Genomic DNA, 16,069 nt, shown 5'->3' on the forward strand with positions numbered 1-16,069 from the left:
TGCTCGAATAAAATCCCCAAGCTTCAGACACGCCCAGCTCCAAGCTTTTTTTGAAGCTATAGTGTGGACGGACCGTAACACTTCCTCAAGAGCGAAATCCAACGTCTGGGAGGCTTTTGGTTTCATCCTAGATGGAGAAAAGAACCAACATCCCACGCTTTTTGAGACAAATACGCAACTGGCTGTGTTAATAATTGCACGTTTGCACTGATATGTGGGTTCGGGTCGGTTTGCGGAACTAATTGTCAATATGTGCGGGTGGCGGGCGGGAGCGGGTCTTGAAAATCAGGACTCTGGCACACACACACACACACACACACACACACACACACACACACACACACACACACACACACACACACACACATACATACATACATACATACATACATACACACCTACACACCTACATACACACCTACACACCTACATACACACCTACACACACACACACATACACACCTACACACACACATACACATACACATACACACACACACACACACACACATACACACACACCTACACACCTACACACACACACACTGAAAAACCATCAACAATTACAATCCAGTGGTACAATATGTTATTCTTAACTACGCCATTCTGTATATTAAGTACTTTTAATGAACATTTTGAATTCAGCGAGTGTCACTTTTGTACGCTGCAGTATTCCTACTTTTACTTGAGAAAAAAATACTTTTCGCGCCTCTGCATTTCACATTGTGTTTGCAGAGGAACGCAGTATCAGGCGGATTAAAGAAGATCTTTTCTGCACGCTTGCTGCAGCTAATGATCAGTGCAGCTTCTGAAAGGGAAATCAAATGAGATGATTTTTTGGAGTGCATGCAGCCGTCACCCTCCTACGTGTTGATTCAGAGAGGCTGCCATAAGCTCCAATAAATAAACAGAGTGTGGGCCTCGGCTGGAAACATGACAGCATCTCAAATGCCACATTTCTCGCGGAGACAAAGAAAAACACGAGGAGCAGAACCGGGAAATGTTGGCATGGAGGGATATATGTTTGTATTATTGTGGATGGTGTGTGTCACATCAAAGATAGCAGAGAAAGGCAGGATTACTCACTGACACCGTGACCCTTGTAGCCGGGGGTAGAAACCATGAATCCAATAACTGCACAGATGGAAAGTAACAAAGTCAAAATCACCAATAACATATGATTATAGCTTAAGCAGTTTTTAAAGCCATCAGAATTAGCTCCACATAGTTCTTGGATTAAAGTCAGAACTCTGAGAAAAAGTCCGACATTTGAGAAAAAAAGTCAACATTTTTATAGATTTCTGACTTTTTTTTCTCTGAATTCTGACTTTAAACTCAGAACTAAAAACCTAAAATTCCTTTTGTCAGATCTAAATGAAATTCTCATGTAGCTGCTTAATCCTCTTCCTTAGATTTCCCATTCATTGACATTCCTATGGGGAACAGGTTTAGCAGTTTTTCACGATGAATTGGAGTTTCATTTCCATCCATGAACCAGTTGGAGATCCCCGAACTTTGAGAAAACAGACGGCTGAAATAACTTTGAGTTGTAACGATGTAAATACAAGAAACATGTTTGAACTTTACGCTGTCAGATAATGTAGAAAACGAGGTTCAATAAGGTGGAAAAGTGTCAATTTCCAAGTTTTAGAGCAGGGTTCTTCTCCAATAAGGCCTTAAAATTACAAAACATATCCCAAAAGAATGTCTGAGCTACTGGAGGCAGAGAGGAGGTTACGGTTGTCAGGGGTGGTTTGCTCACATACACATGTACACACACACACACACACACACACACACACACACACACACACACACACACACACACACACACACACACACACACACACACACACACACAGTCATAGATCACACACACACACACACACACACACACACACACACACACACACACACACACACACACACACACACACACACACTCACACACACACACACACACACACACACACTCGCGAGCTTCTCCCAGACCCGTAATCCAAACGAAAATATCTTCCCTCCGTAGTATTTTGATAATTTGCTAATAACCAATCAGATCGATGGATTCCAGAGAAGAGGAAACTTTGAAGGCCTTTTTCTCAAAGTGATGACTCGGTGACAGTCATTATATAATGTGACATATTTCGCTTAATATTTGGAGAACAACAACAATCCTGATGTCATTAGAAAGATAGGAATCTCCTCTTTCCAGCAGTGTATACAACTCAAAATGTGTCTTCGGGTCAATGCGACTGATTTCGATAGAGCAGGTCACATATACAGTATTGATTGTCCTTCCTCCTTATCTTCCAACCATTTGGACGCAAACTTGCATTTCCCCATAACGATGTTGTTTAACAACCGGCGTAAACGGACCTGCGCGCGCTATCAAGCAGATGACGTCAAATCCAACGGGATGCCATAAATAAACTACACAGAATCACACTACACACCTACGCAATGATTACATTCAGGCAGACTGTAGAATACAACCTCTTTGGACAATTTATATACTTATTGAAAACAAGCTACAACATGTAATACCTTGGAAAATGCCGTTTAATACTTTTTAATAGCCTTCATTTCCGCTAAATTGATTTATCAACTTTTAATACTTTTTAAGACCCCGCGGACCCCCTGTATCTGTGCTTTTGACGGCCCCTCACCCCATCTCCAGGAAGATCTGTCTGAACTGCGTGCGGACCTTCATCAGGGGGTGCAGGTGTCCGCAGTCAGGGGCCACGCCGAGGGCCTCGAAGTTATACGGCTTGAACTTCTTCTCCTTCCAGCTGCCACTGAAACACAGGAACAAATAAAGAAGAAAGACGGCAGGTTTTAATTTTGTTATTTCAAAAACCATTGCATCCCTGCTTGTATTAGCAAAACATTATTACCTTTCATATTACATTTCTTTATTGTTAAGTATAGAGTACTTAGAAAAGCGCTAAATACATTTTACAAGCCTCAGCATGAAAACCATTTAAGCCTATTATTAAATATATTTGAATTATTTCTCATTCCTGAGTATGTCACTACGTATATAAGGAAAGTAAGGCTAGCTTCTGTCAATAAAACTCTTAAAAATCCAAAGCAACCGTTTGTCTGCATTCATTTATCATCAGAAAAGCAGCTCAAACATTTCGTCCAGAACCGTCCTGATCCTTTCAACAACCGTGAATATAAATAAGTACGGGATAATGTGCAGCGAGGCGGTCATCATGGGTAAAAGAACACCCGACAGGCTGATCAGATCAGGAGCCTGACGCCAAGCCACATTCTCAACAAAGTAACGACATGACTCCCAATATTAATTGAAATGCTTTTATGGATTTAGAAAATGTATGTATTGATTTAAATTGACATGCATCCGCTAAGAAAAATAGTCCGTTGTTACCGTTTGAACTAACGTAGCAACGGCAGGAAGGCGGAGCTTTTTGATTAGATTTGAAAACATCGTTGCTTGCTTTAAAAGTAGCACAACTCATTATGTCAACCCTTGGAAAGTATCTAGATATCCCTGCCCTAATGCCAAAGGAACTGGGAACTGAATATGTTTTGCCGTTTGATGTCTATGTCTGGACCGCTGCGTAAAAAGGAGGGTTTCTGCCCCGTTACTTCTCCGCTGTTTTCTTGTCCTAGTTTGAAACGGCCAAACTGTAAACAGTTAAATCGACCGAACTTCTTTCTGCAGATCTGAGCGTACTTAACAACGGTCAATAAATCCTTGACAGCGGTCTGTCTGTTCTGGATTAACAACGCGTCACGTGTTCTGGATTGACCAATCAGAATCGAGTATTCAACTAAGCCATGTAATAACATCATTTATTATTTAGGGACAGTGCACGTTAATGAACATCAGTATACAATTCAAGACGTAAAAATGCCAATTAAATCTAATGCTAATTTACATCCTGCCCAGCTCAACCTTATGTCTACAACATGTCATCATTTTCTGTCCTTTTGGGTCACCATCATGTTGTCCTGCCCTGCCTTTAGGACAGAGTCCAAGTCTTTGCACTCGTCCCCTTTTTAAGGGCTGATGTTTCTCTGCGTCTGAGTCTGAGGTCCCGCCCTCCGTCACCGACAGACAGAGGAGGACAGACAGGACACGCCTCATGATGTCATCAACAAACGACAGAAGCATGATGTCAAAATAAGTGGACTCACTTAGCGATCATCTCAGGAGTCAGCTCCGTCTCCGGTTTGGTGATGGTGGTGCTGAAGCAGCTGCCTTTACTGATCCAGTACGACTTCACCGTCCTAAACACAGACACGTAACAGAAATCCAAACATCAATACCATTCACAAAGCGCAGTATAGCGTTGGTCAGTATCATTTCTGGCAAACTAACGCTTAAGGCTGTTTTGGTGAAACAATGAAATGTTGATAAGGAGGCTGATTTGTGCTTAGAGATCTCACAAAGGTACTGTAAGATACACTTGTATGTATGACACCTTAAAACGAGGAAATTAAGAACAGCTCGAATAGATTTTCTTTAAAAATAGACTCTTAAAGGGCATTTGTGATTTTAACGCTATTTCAGTGAAACAATGGCGTTTTGTCAACATCAATGGTTTGTGCTTGTTTCTGCTACTAAATACTTTCAGATACACTTGTATGTACAACATAACAGGAGTTACAGAACAAATGTTGGCAACAACAATTACAATCACTTCTGTTCCCACCACCTCGTTGTTGTTTGTTTAATTGCAGTTTCAAATATGATCCAAGGCTCATGCTGAGATGTGGAGAGCAGCCACAACAAACCCTCTACTGCCCCCTGGTGGTAGACAGGACAATCACACAGTCCCCAGCTGTCTGAGTTGAGAGGTGGGTTGCAGTCGAATAGTTCAAAAATCATCTCCTATCGTCTTTTCCTATCGTCTATCCCTTGACCTCTGTGTGAAACGTCACGGGGTTAAGGGATAGTGGATAGGAGAAATCAAAAGGACTTAGGAAAAGAGACTGCGGTGCTTTGAGAATCGACTGCACTTACACTATCCGACGTATTTATGATTTAGGATATTCATTTCAGTATTTCCAGTGTTTCCTAAGCTAAAGCAGGTTATAAAGGAAGTTTCAAAGCTCCTTTCCTATCCTCTGGACTAGAGAATTCGAACAGCTCTTATCATGGCTGCCACTGAGGTACTTCCGGGTCATTTCACTCCGTTAGGAAGGTTCCTACGCTAAACTGACCCTGGACTTACACTTCAGAGAGCAGCTTCCTCTTCTTCAGCTCGTTCTTCTCCTTCTCCTCCAGCTGAGAGGTGTTTCCTTTCTGAACCAGAAGCAGTTTGTCTCTCACCTGGTCCTCGATATTCTCCACCTGCACACATACACACACATACACGTCTTAGTTCAGAATGGGGACTACCGACCACACAAAGGGCATAATAATAATTAAAGACGTGATATAAAACTTACACTCCTGAATATCCTCGGGCCGCCCTCGTGAGTCTTGTCCACTTTGATCCACTTGTTGGACATGGCCTTGCTGAAGCCGATCTTCCCAAAGGACAGTTTCTGCACGGGGACAAACAGAAGTGTTACTGATCATATAAAACAAACAATATGCAGTGTTTTTATAAGTAAAATGATATGTCAAGAAATTAGTTTTTATGCCTGTAAATGTTTCTATAAGCAGATTACATGCAAGAGCTTTTCACCACAAAGCTAATATTATTGGCCCGGCTTCTTAAGGGGCCAATAGCCGCTTTCACACCAAATACTTTGCCGCAATTAGTACCAGCACTATGGAACTAAGTACAGATCGCGTTCACACCGGAATAAGTTCCTGAGGGAAGATTACGCAAAGGAGCCGCTGACGTCACTTCTTCTTCTGCTTTGGGTTTACTGGCAGGCCAGAAACAACTTCACGGCGTATACTGTCACCCGAAGTCCCCAGCCGGAAGTCCCCGGAGTTGGGGACTGGCTTCAGTAGAAGCTGCTGGGACTCCCAGCAGCTTCTACTGAAGCCTTCCGAGTAAATCGCCAGAACGCCGACACCTCCTCATCTCCCATGTTATTTATTGTGTTGCCATAACTTATTGTCTCTTCGTTGGTGCACGGGGCTAATGCTAATGCTAATGCCAGCAAATACAATGGCGGCTTCACAAAACTTTTCAGAGTTTTACGGGGCGTGGTTTGCAATTCGCCCAGCCAATCGAAATTGGTACTTTTTTCACCCCAGGATAGTCCCACCTCTCTAGCAGGCACTAAACATGGGGGTAAAAGTTATCTGAACTAAGTTCTCTTTTTGGTGTGAACGCAAAATTCCAGGCACTATCGGAACTAAACGGGAAAAGTACGGGTAAAAGTACTCCGGTGTGAACGGGCCTAATATGGATTTTGGGGGTTTTAAAGAGTATTTAAGGAGCTAATTTAAGTTTTGTTGCCTTCCACAGCTTCGCTTACGTTCTTGTACTGATGTCTGATAGAGACGTACGATTTTAAGTTTACGACAAAAAGGTATCCTAACATTAGGAAAGACAGAAACTACAATCTAAACAACAAGTTATTTAATTATGTAAATGTTGAATATTAATCGATTAGTGGACTGACTTATCGTTATATTGAATGTAGATATTCAATTATTTCCTTTTGAGGTGGAATGTAAAGAACCCTTTCTTAGGAGCGAGGTTTGAAAGAGCATTAACAAACAGTAGAGTGGTATCCTGAAGTATACGTGTTATAATATACATAGAGGTGACTAAGACTTAGGAAAAGGAGCCATATTTCCTTTTCCTCTACGCCTGAACCCAAACCAGTCTGAATGTCCCCATCCGTGTCAGCCCTGCTTCAGGTCATCTGTATATTTCTTATAATGCTATTTATTTCTATTTGAGTTGTTTATTTCTAGTCTTTTAATTTCTCTTATGTACAATGCCTTGTCTTTTTATGCTGCTGCAACACAAACATTTCCCAAATTGGGATCAATAAAGTACTTTATCTGTTATTCCCCCTGCAGTCCACCTACCAAAAAAAGCATTGGCAGCAGAGCGTTCGTGTTTCAGCGTCATCATCTCACTTTCAGCTGCTCTTGTTGTTGATGAAACCGGTCCGTTAGACACTACTGTCCATCACATCGTAATGATTGTTTGCATTACTTCATGAATTTTACTTAACGGACGGTAAGTGCTTTGTCCTTGTTTGTCATGCTTTGCTTTCTGTTATTTTCTTCATGTCTGTCTGTGAGACGTTGCTTTTGTCGGGACCCCCTTGAAAACAAGATGGTGGATCTCAAGAGGTTTATTCTAACATTACATTACATGTTACTTGTTAGACGCTTTTATTCAAAGCGACTTACATACTCAATACTGTGGACAATCCCCACAGGAGCAATTTGGGGTGAAGTGTCTTCAGGGACACAACGACATGCTGACTGCAGTGGGGTTTGAACCTGTGCGCCCCTGATCCCAACACCAACGCACAACCCACTGCACCACACGCCAAATAAATACATTTCTATATATATACCATGAGCTCGCTCTGGGGCAGACCCTCCGGAGGGATGGAGCCGAAGACCCTCGCCTCATGGCTGCCCTGCTCAGCGATCTCCGTCCCCTCCCCCGACAGCTCCCAGTGCTTCGAGGAGCGGAGCTCAGCTGAGATCAACTAGAGAGGGACACAAACATGGCTGTCAGCTCATTTGGTTAACACTGAAGTAGAAAAGAGAACTAATGCATTTATGTTTGACTGATATTGTGATTGTGATTCAGGCAATTGGAAGGATTGATCTTTTTTTTTTTTTAATCATAATTATTTTTGCATTGAAAATATTATATTAACATTGTCAGGCTCCGAATGTTTAGTTTGTTAGATCTGTAGAACACGATGTGTTGGCCTGTATCTACACCTAAACAATACTTTATTTTAAATGATATTATAAGACGTATTTAGCCTAACGAGTGCTTTCTATTCTAGTGCTATTGCAATGTTGCACTCGTCCATATTGCATTTTAGTAACATTGCGATTAATTGTGCAGCCAAACACAACAGCCAATAATCACCTGGCTTGCTGCATGGAGGAAATTAACTTTGCACATTTAAGTATTTCTTTACTTCAGTAGTTTTGAGGAACCGGTATTTTACTTAATTATTTCAACGTTATGCTATTTACGTAAGTAAAAGTTGTGCTTTTTACACCACTACATTTATTTGAGATGATTAGTAATTATTCACTTTGTAGGTTTATATTAATAATACAAAGAGAATAATTAATTAAGGTCTAATATTATGTAAATAGGAAATAAAAAGAGTCATCTCCACTTTTAAAAATTAAAAATGCTGTACACATGTATGATTGACATCCAAATATGATCATTATGCATGAGTACTTTTACTTTTGGTACTTAAAAAGGTGCCCAAAGGTATGTACTTTTACTTAAGAAACACTTTAAATGCAATAGTTTCCCTCATATTTCTTGTATTACTTTACCAGAGGTCGTAGAAGTACTCAGATCTTGTACTTGACTAAAAGTAGAAGTACCAGAGTGTAGGAATACTCTGTTACAGTAAAAGTCCTGCATTCAAAATGTTCCTCAAGTAAAAGTAGAAAAGTATTATCATCAAAATATAGTGAAAGTAGCGACAGTAAAAGTAGTCATTGTGCAGATTGGTCCATTTCAGAATAATATATATGATATGTTTTATAATGATTGATCATGAAAGTGTTCTCAAAGCTGGTAAAGGTGCAGCTAGTTTGAATGACTTTGTATACTGCAGGGTAGCTTGTGGATTTACTCCAGGTGGAACTAAAGTCTGATTTAACACTTGATTATATTTCAAATCATTCATCCAGATCTGTAAAGTAACTAAAGGTATTAAATACATGTAGTGGAGTAGAAGTACACCATTTACCTCTGAATTGTAGCGGAGTAAAGTACAAAGTAAATTACTCAAGTAAAGTAAAAGTACCTCCACATTGTACTTAAATCCTAACACCACCATGGCACCTTAAACAAAAGGAGTAGCTCTACTCATCTCATTGTACCTGTGTAATGACAATAAACTATTCTATTCACTCGTATTTCTACCCTTTGCTGGTTGTATTTGACTGAATGCAACACCACGTTAGTCCATCAGCTCTGACAGTAACATTGCATCATGTTGCAGACCGACTTCGTGTCCCTCTCCTCCCGGGAAACTCACGTCTTCGAGGGCCAGCAGACTCTTCACGGCTCCGATGAGGACCTGGTGATCCACCCCGAGAATAGAGGCTGTTTCCAGGCTGTCCACACCTCCGTCCGCCGCCTCGATCCTCCGGAGTAGAGTCTCCAACACACCGGCGTCCGACATGTTGGAAACCTGCGAGGACGCAAAGAGACCGGAAGTGACGTTGAGTCTCCAAAGGCCGAAAGCATTAGAGTAGAGCCACGTGGAGAAAGTGGGAAACGATTACCGTAATAACTTTTTTTTTGTCATCACACTTTTATTGAGATTAATACACATCGTGTACAACCAAAAGCACCATTTAAAAAATAAATAAAAAATAACCAAACCATTACCGTAATAACTGTAGTTAATTTATAAAGAAACCTTTTAATCTTGTTTTTTGAAACATACTTTTTTGTATTTTAGAAAACGATAAATTTAGTTGTTTATTTTTGTATATTTAGTTTCCATTGGCAACACATTTTGAATCCTTATAGTAAATAGTAAATCCCTTTCCTGTAAAATAATCAAACTGAAAAAAAATCATAATTTGTATTATTATTACAGTATTTAATAGCGAGCAATAATATGGGCTTAATCTGATGCACTACTGTATATATTGTAAATATAGTTTTACAAATGTGTTGGTATATATTCTAGTACAATGTGGACATTATTACTTTTAAAGTTAATCTAAATATGTGTATATCTTATTGCACATTGTTATTTACACTTTACTATAATGAACTGTCATTTTTTATTTGTATTGCCTTGCAAAAAAATGAAGACAATTTAACGTCAACATTTTTCTTTTAAAATATATTTCGAAGAGATAGAGATTAAAAATGAATAATGCCATAGCCATGCTTTTAAAATCTAAATATGGTCATAAATAAGATTAAATAATATTTTTGGATGGCATCGTTTTGAAAAATCGCTCGAAAAAGTGACCTTTTTTTTATAATAGTGAAATAGAGTCATGTATTATCAATTGTAGATGTGGGGGAGACTTCTGAAGCAATTGGAGTCAGGACTCAAGAGACACGAGGAGGAGCTGGAGCTTTGATGGCAAACACTGAAGGTTCATTTGAGATGCCACAATCAATTCTGAAGAGCCCTCCTGTAGCTCCAGGGTTTAACTAGTTCAGAGTGTAATAATCTACATTCTTCAATAGATGGACTAAACAGCTGAGGACACTGAATCACATTTGTTGTCGCTTATGGCTCGGGTTCATCTACACCCCGAGAAGGAGGTGTTCCAGGTGTCCCACAACAACAACAACAACAACAACTATCTCTCACCGAGAGTTGCCCGGTCACAAACTGGTGACAACAACAACTTGCTAGGTTAGCCCCTCCTTATGGGAGATAATGGCTGCTCAAGGCTGGTCAGCTGCGTCAGAGGGTAAAAGGTAAACATGTATACAGAATTATTCCCTGACAGTAGAGATGCTTGAATCTCAGTAAAAACCCTAATAAAGACACATTTTCAAAATAAAAATCATTTATTAATACAAACACACTTTGTTATACATTAACAGGACCAAATCTCACCCAATGAAAAAGCCACATTGAGCAGAAACGTGGACTGAACATCAGAACGTACGGGTATCTTCCAGTAACCTCAAAACCATTCAATAAAATAACTACATCACGTTAGGTAAATTACAAAATAAGCCGAAATTACAAGCAATGCTATTGAATAGTTACAAAAAAATACAACAACCTTTGTAGTTTTAAAAACTGCAAGATAGTTTCACATGAGGGGAAATAAAAAGCCACACAAATCTTCAGAAAGGAAAACGAGTCAGAGTACTTTGTCGTATCAACCTTCTTATTCACTGATGAGTGGCAGTATGACTTTTGAAAAAATAAAATAAGAGAATAACCTAAAAACACAACACTGACCAGACCACAGAAACAGAAACTCCGACTCTTCCACGGTCCACGCACCTCAGCTTGTGCCCACATGTCCTACATTTAAACCCAAAAGCACGTTAGAAGCAGACACGGAGAAGGCAGAGTAAAGCAGTCGAAGACGTTCTTTGGAGAACCTGATGCTTCTCAGAGGGGGGGGGGGGACACAGTTTATCTGTACTGGTAGTTCATGCTGCTGTCGCCCCGGCCGTAGCCCACTGGGTTGTTGTACTGGGAGTGGTTGGTGCCGAAGCCCTGGGTGTTGTTGTTGGCGCCTCCCCCTCCACTCTGTGAGTTGTAACTGGACGAGCTGTTGAAATCTGCAAGGAGAGTGTGAGATGATGTTAGAAAGATATCACTGGTCACCGGCTTGAGCTTCAATCTCGGGATCCATGTATCTGTGATCCTCTCCAGAATGGAAGAAGTCATCACACACAGAGCATCAACTAGTTCCTGAGCAGTGTCCTTCACATGCTGATATCCAAGAGAGGGAGTTACACAGTCACAAGATGGAGGAATACCGGCTCTTGTAGGTAATCAAAGAATTCTGACTTTTTTTCCAAATTTCCAAATTCTGACTTTTTTTCCAAATTTCCAAATTCTGACTTTTTTTTTCCAAATTCTGAATTTCTCAAAATTCTGACTTTTTCTCAAAATTCTAACTTTTCTCAAAATTCTGACTTTCTCAAAATTCTGACCATCTCTCAAAATTCTGACTTTTTCTCAAAATTCTGAATTCTGACTCTCAAAAATTCTGAATTCTCCTCAAAATTCTGAATTCTCCTCAAAATCTCAAAATCTCTCTCAAAATCTCAAAATTATGAATTTCTCAAAATTATGAATTTTTCCTCAAAATTCTGACTATTTCTCAAAATTATGAATTCATCTCAAAATTCTGAATTCTCCTCAAAATTCTGAATCTCCTCAAAATCTCAAAAATTCTCCTCAAAATTCTGAATTCTCCTCAATCTCAAAATTCTGAATTTTTCTCAAAATCTCAAAATGCTCTCAGTCACAAGATGGAGGAATAGAAAGCAGTATTCAATGTTTACTTCAGATTAGCTCCAAGTCAGAAATGATATGTCATATGTCTATCTCCAAAGAGGCTGAATCATCATGTTAATCACATAGCTATCATATGCCTCAAACAGTCCTGATGCTCTTCTAGGTAATCACACATCCTGTCATGTTCACAGCTACAGTTGGGATACCTTTGTCATGTTACTCATATTGGAAGAGGACATTTTCCCAACAATGTTTTTTTTGTTATTACTTGTGATTTTTGTTTGGGATCTTTTTAAAAGAAAATTATAATAAATAAAATTCATAAATAAAATTCAAAAATAAGTGACACATTTCACAAGTAAAAGCATGGAAATTGTGCTTTTTGTCAAGGAAACACATCCCCCTTACTCACCTTCATAGATGTAGTCTTGACTGCCGGCCCCCCCCGTCACCTGGCTGGGATACGCCGTGCTGTACGAGTACCCGCCCGCCCCCCCCTGGCTCTGGTTGAAGCTCTTCTTCCCCTGCCCATAGCCCTGGCTGTACTGGTTATAGGCTCCCTGTCCTGGGGGGCTGCTGGCCTGCTGGTAAACCTCACTGTTGGCCCCCGGAGGACCTGAGAACGCCGCTTTCCCTGCCTTGTGCATGGGGGGCTTCTTTTTGGGGGCTTTGGTGGCAGGCGAGGCAGTGTAAGCTCCATCGTTCTGGTAGTATGAACCGTAGGAGCTCTGAGCGGGGGGGCTGCTTCCCTGAGGACCCCCGGAGGAGGGGCTGTCCGATGTATCTCCTCCATTAGTGCCACCGTTGTTGTTGTTGTTGTTGTAGTAATCTGGGAAACAACATGGCAAAAAGGTCACCTATTATGCAAAATCCTCTTTTCATGTCTCTTCTACATCAACATGTGTCCCCTCTTCTTCATGTCTCTTCTACATCAACATGTGTCCCCTCTTCTTCATGTCTCTTCTACATCAACATGTGTCCCCTCTTCTTCATGTCTCTTCTACATCAACATGTGTCCCCTCTTCTTCATGTCTCTTCTACATCAACATGTGTCCCCTCTTCTTCATGTCTCTTCTACATCAACATGTGTCCCCTCTTCTTCATGTCTCTTCTACATCAACATGTGTCCCCTCTTCTTCATGTCTCTTCTACATCAACATGTGTCCCTCTTCCTTCATGTCTCTTCTACATCAACATGTGTCCCCTCTTCTTCATGTCTCTTCTACATCAACATGTGTCCCCTCTTCTTCATGTCTCTTCTACATCAACATGTGTCCCCTCTTCTTCATGTCTCTTCTACATCAACATGTGTCCCCTCTGTGGAAAGAGACTCTGAAAGTTTCAGGAACAAAGATTCTCTCTTTTTGTCCTGATCCATTTCTATAAAAACCTGTCTGAAAATGAGCTGATCAGATTTTGGCCACTTTATGATGTCATAACGATGTGTTGGCTTGTGTAACCATTAGCCAATCAGCAACCAAGGCACACACACACACACACACACACCACACACACACCACACACACACACACACACACCCAATTCGCTCTCACCAGGTGTAACTGCGCGCAACCTGTGTCTTTGTTTGTAACTGTGAAACCAGAACAGCCAACACTCACCTTTCAGACTTACAAGGATCCCACATATTCATCAACTCCGTTTTCATCATCACACTAACATAAACAAAGAATAAAAAGGTCTCAGATATATACGAGCCCTGTCTCTGATTGGCTGAAACATCAAACATCAGCATCCCCGTCTGTTTTCAGGCCCTGTCTTCCCCCAAGGCGCTGATCTCTCTGTCTCGTTCACTCTTAGATGAACAACCTCAAGGAGCCTCCCCCCAACCGCTCTGAGAGGATTCTGGGGTTAAAAAGAACACAAATGGCTGTCTAGGAGGGAAGATTCAGACCGTGAGTAAGGTGGAGGGGACGGGGGTTACCCATTGGTTCTGATTGGCCTAATGGTTACACAAGCAAAAAAATCGTTATGACGATCATAAAGTGGCAAAGATCTGATCAGCTCAGTTTTTCAGACAGGTTTTTTATAGAAAATGGAATCCAGCGACAAAAAAGGGGAGAGAATCTTTGCTTCCTGAAAACTTTCAGAGACTCTTCACAGAGGGACACATGTTGATGTAGAAGAGACACTTGAAAGAAAACCATTTGATGTAGAAGAGACATCGAACAATGGATATTTGCATGAATACCGTGACCGTTTAAATACGACGTTAGTCACCTTTATGGCGGAATGGTCAGGTGGAGGTACTGAGCGTAGTTTCTGGATGATTCGAGATCGCCATCGTGTACTGGCGGTGCCCCAACCAACAAAGAACTGGTATTATCTGTTAACTATTAGGAGGGAGATGAGGCAGAGCAGGTTTCAGGTAGAATAAAAACATCCAATCTTTGCAGGAAAGCTGCTGAAAACTAAAAGATACAAGGGGTTACTCACAACAAATTGGGAAGAAATAAATTAATAGTTTTTAAGGAAGCATTTACTTGGCCCAACCATTATAAAATTAGAATAACATGGACTCAATATTGTTACGATTAAGAAAAACTGATATTATAGCTTTATTGACCCTGGCTGTGCTTCTACATTTCTGTTTGTGACAGCATGAAAAATAACATGTGTCCTTCTAACTATAGTGACAAGCGGTTATGTTGTTGTAACCTTTTGACAAGGCAGCTTTTTCCCTCTGTTTAAGAATTCATGCTAAGGCTAGGCCTAACATCCAGCTCCATATTGAACAGATAGCACTGCGAACTACCACCGTTTCTTATCCAACTTGAATTAAGACCTGTTAATGTTTCTGTTTTGTGTACAGATAACCTACATATAACATCGTTCATGTAGCTTTAGGTGGTAGATGATTATTTTTATCTTTTGACAGAGCAGCGCTAGCTGTTTCCCTCGTGCTTCAGCGTTATGCTGAAGCTATGCTAACGTCCCCAGCTCCATGATTTACACACATACATGAAGACATAATTGTCATGTTCTTGTCTACTTGATGAAACACCTGTTGAAACTAAATCCTAGATCCCTGTCCGTGTTTATTGTGAATGGATTTGTCAGCACCGCTATAATGTTCGTGAAGGTTTTGCTGCAGCTCCCTTTCAGCAAAACACACAATAACATTCATACTGACCCTCACACCACGCTGAAGGAAAATGACATATCTCAAGCCTGAAACACATGAGTGTGAAAAATATAAAGTACCTGTCATAAATATATACTATATAAAGCATATATAGTTTATGTTTATATGGTTCTAACTTTATAATAGAAGTTAATATTCTCTGTTCAAGTCTCTCTTGTCTTTTTCGTCTTGTGTGATGATAAAAGTTTTTCTCTCTGGAAAGTCGGAGACGAACAAACACAAACACAGAATCACAGCGGCCCTTCATTTCCCATGAGTCTTGCTGAGTGCTCCTGTGCACTGAAAAAAATCTTAAAGTTGACTTTAATTAAATGTGATTCATAAGTGACAGATTTCACATAACTGTTTAGGTTAGTTGAAAGCAAATATATTAATGTGCAACCTAATATATTTGATTTAAACTTAATATGTATTCTTTCAACTATACCTAGGATACGTCTTATGTTAAATTTGTTGACATAAGAGGCAGTTTAAATTAACAGTCAAGCGTGTCAGTTTTTCAGTCTGTACTTGAGCCTAAGAGCGGCCTTCTCATTACTCGTCTGTAGCTCGAAAAGGCAAGATTTTTCTGGCGCATAGTCGCGAATATGCCGGCTACTTCCCATGATGCAAACTGAATAATTGTCAAAGCGATTTACAAGCAGTCTTTCTGGGATTTTAGATACAGAAGACAAAAATTAACGTTACTCGTTTGTTCGATGGTTTACAAAATAGAAGACTGTATGTGTGTCCTTATTCTAAAATAATGTCTTGTTTTCGGTTAAAGAATGTTCTAGAATAATTCTAGTCATTCATTAACAAGAAAACGTGTTGGAAGAAGACTCTGAGGCC

At 40.3% G+C, this 16,069-nt stretch overlaps 2 protein-coding genes across 2 annotated transcripts in view; both read right to left on the reverse strand.

Annotated features, from left to right (window-relative positions):
* Positions 1-2,630: 2,630 nt before the first annotated feature.
* farsa (phenylalanyl-tRNA synthetase subunit alpha) lies at positions 2,631-9,339 on the reverse strand. The gene is made up of 6 exons (XM_010767263.1): positions 9,151-9,339; positions 7,477-7,614; positions 5,425-5,523; positions 5,208-5,326; positions 4,168-4,260; positions 2,631-2,795 (listed from the first exon to the last, which is right to left on the reverse strand). Exons 1-6 carry the CDS (start codon positions 9,295-9,297, stop codon positions 2,663-2,665), a joined length of 729 nt encoding a protein of 242 aa, XP_010765565.1. The 5' UTR covers positions 9,298-9,339; the 3' UTR covers positions 2,631-2,662.
* A 1,300-nt stretch (positions 9,340-10,639) lies between these two features.
* ilf3b (interleukin enhancer binding factor 3b) overlaps positions 10,640-16,069 on the reverse strand; it is a 22,832-nt gene continuing 17,402 nt past the window's right edge. The window contains exons 12-13 of the mRNA XM_010776294.1: positions 12,488-12,904; positions 10,640-11,390 (exon numbers count right to left, since the gene is read on the reverse strand). Of these exons, the coding sequence (XP_010774596.1) occupies positions 11,242-11,390; positions 12,488-12,904 (566 nt within the window). The 3' untranslated portion in view covers positions 10,640-11,241. The remainder of the gene's footprint in view (positions 11,391-12,487; positions 12,905-16,069) is intronic.

This window comes from Notothenia coriiceps, unplaced genomic scaffold (genome assembly GCF_000735185.1).
Source record: "Notothenia coriiceps isolate Sejong01 unplaced genomic scaffold, NC01 NC01_scaffold00000339, whole genome shotgun sequence".
In the NCBI taxonomy this organism is placed as follows: domain Eukaryota; kingdom Metazoa; phylum Chordata; class Actinopteri; order Perciformes; family Nototheniidae; genus Notothenia; species Notothenia coriiceps.